Source organism: Stegastes partitus, unplaced genomic scaffold (genome assembly GCF_000690725.1).
Source record: "Stegastes partitus isolate 25-593 unplaced genomic scaffold, Stegastes_partitus-1.0.2 Scaffold1532, whole genome shotgun sequence".
In the NCBI taxonomy this organism is placed as follows: Eukaryota; Metazoa; Chordata; class Actinopteri; family Pomacentridae; genus Stegastes; species Stegastes partitus.
Genome location: NW_007579263.1, coordinates 156,899 through 159,354, shown reverse-complemented (window position 1 = coordinate 159,354; position 2,456 = coordinate 156,899). Strand labels below are relative to the sequence as shown.

Here is a 2,456-nt window from a genome sequence, read left to right as displayed (position 1 = left end):
AGAAACAGTTTAACCCTTTAGTTCCAAGCATTTTCTATACGTTTTGTCTTTTTGCTCGTGTCACATTTTTACTCATTGTGGGCTCATTTTTCTCTGCAATATAAAGTCCTGCACCTCTATGGAAACAGAGCAACCAGGACTAGAAGTTGACAGAACTCAGGAATGTCTTTTAGGCAGTATAACACAGTTTTAATGTCATAAATCATTGGGAAAAAAATTGAATTTCTTCAGTTATTTATTTAAGAAACAACCATTTTCCCCCCAAATACCCACAGGTGTCACCAATACTAGAAATAATTGGTGATCCCACATACTGTAGGTATTTTACTACTTCCATTTTTAATTTATTTCCATTCTTGCCTCCTGTCTGCTCTGTGTAAACACTGCCTGCAGTTCAGCCGAGAAAGTCCTTGAATTTTCATCACATGACTCTTGGTCACAGCTGAGTCGCTAATAGCTTCACGTTTCCGCAAAGAAGTGCAAAATTTTATGTTTTTTGTAGAATCTGGTTACTACAAACTGCTCATTTTTGGTGTTTTTTTTTGCGTAGAATAAAGTGATTTTAAATAATTATCTCGATTTTAAGCTTTGATTTTTTTTGACTAAACTGCACAGCACAGATGATTAGTTCAAGGGCCATCGGAGACTTGAAACTCCATTGATTCTTTCTGCTTTTTACAGTTTGTAGCGTGTGTAATTTTGTTTTTTTAGAAGATAGCAAACCTTCCAAACCCACCAGCAGGTTCAGAGGGTTAATCAAACACTACATGCAGTACATTCAGCGCTGCTTGTGTACACGCCGGCGAGTGTGTCGGTGCGACGCTGTGGAGTCCACATGAGATGAGCTCTTTAATATTTCACGGCGGGGCATCGACCCTCTGTCGTGCGACCGGCTCCTCTGAGACCTGCACACGTGTGCGCACATGCATGTGCCGTGCATACGTTCTAAAAATACGTGGTGTGCTCTGTCCTCAGATTGCCCGGCAACAGCAGCAGCTTCTGCAGCAGCAACACAAAATCAACCTCCTGCAGCAACAAATCCAGGTGAGGCCGGCCACGTGTGTGTGTGTGTGTNCGACTTTTAACAGCCAAAGCACTGCACTCAGTAATTATTTAAAGTGATGGTTGCAAGATAGAAAACATTTTGATGAGTTGTTTTGACTTAATCAAGTTCGTAACTGCGTTAACTTAACAGCGTGTGTAATTTAAACTCAAACTTCTGCGTTAGTTGATTGAAAACTAAACTTAAATGGAGGTCGTTTAATGAAATTTCCTTGATAACTTAATTTTTCTTCACCTCGAGTTCAGTTTTTTTAAAGTCCTGTCTGATATCTCAACAGGCCTGGACAGTTGGAAGTTAAAAAATAGCTCCGATTGCAGAGGAAAAGCTAACTCCATTAAGTCAGCGTGGTTTATTGGTTGAACATAATGTCATTAGAAGTTGTGGCAACTCAACAAGACCGATGCAGACAGCTTTTAGAGCGTCTAACAAAGCCTTCCTAGTCGTACTAAACTAACAGGACTTCAAAAAATGTTCCCTTGCAGCAGTGAAAAACTTTGATGGCGTAACCTTAGCCAAGCCTTGCACTCGTCTTCAAAGTGCTACCAGATCACCTCTGACCTCTCCTCCCCCCCTCTTTGCTCTCGCCCTATAGGTACCCCAGACAGCCTGGCGGAGAAAGAGCGCCAGCTCATGGGCATGATTGGCCAGTTGAGCAGCCTGAGGGAGCAGCTCCTGGCGGCCCACGAGGAGCAGAAGAAGCTGGCCGCCTCGCAGATGGAGAAGCAGAGGCAGCAGATGGAGCTGGCCAAGCAGCAGCAGGACCAGGTACAAGAGCATGTGAAGGGCCTCATTTGGAAAACGCTGTATGCTCCATGGCTGTGCTGCAAAAAAAAAAAAAAACAGTCCATCCTAACAAGTCAGTCAGTTTTAGTGCAATGAGATCTGAAAAAGAATCATCTGCAGCATTTGGTTCGTTTCCAGTCAGATGAGCAAGAGTTACGTAAAATCTGTCTTGATTCACCACATCTCAAAATATACACTTCAAAGGTCAATACTGTTTAAAATACACTCACAATCGCAAAATCCAGAACATCTCATGCTCAATAAACACACACACACACACACACACACTGGTATTTGCAGACATTCCAAATTCAGGACACACACACACATGAGATTATCGCAAGTGGTCATCGGAAATCCCGGCGCAGATTTCTAAGGTTTACAACAGAAGGTGGGCTTGAAACGCAACAAATCCCACAGGATCTCTCTGTCCTCTGCACTCCCTTTCTTGCACACAAACATCCTCATATAGCGCTCAGGCAGCCAGAGACATGCGCCTTTGGCAGCTCCAACACAGGGACATTGCACAGGAATCAGCTGAGGGTATGTAGTGTTGGAGCGGATGTAGCAGAGACACAACACACACATGCTCACACACTGACACACACAC

The 2,456-nt window shown here is 43.4% G+C and overlaps 1 protein-coding gene across 1 annotated transcript in view; it reads left to right on the top strand.

Moving 5' to 3' along the window:
- sox5 (SRY-box transcription factor 5) overlaps positions 1-2,456 on the top strand; it is a 74,373-nt gene that overhangs the window by 24,569 nt on the left and 47,348 nt on the right. Inside the window, exon 2 of the mRNA XM_008300392.1 lies at positions 976-1,044. Coding sequence (XP_008298614.1) covers positions 976-1,044 — 69 coding nt within the window. The remainder of the gene's footprint in view (positions 1-975; positions 1,045-2,456) is intronic.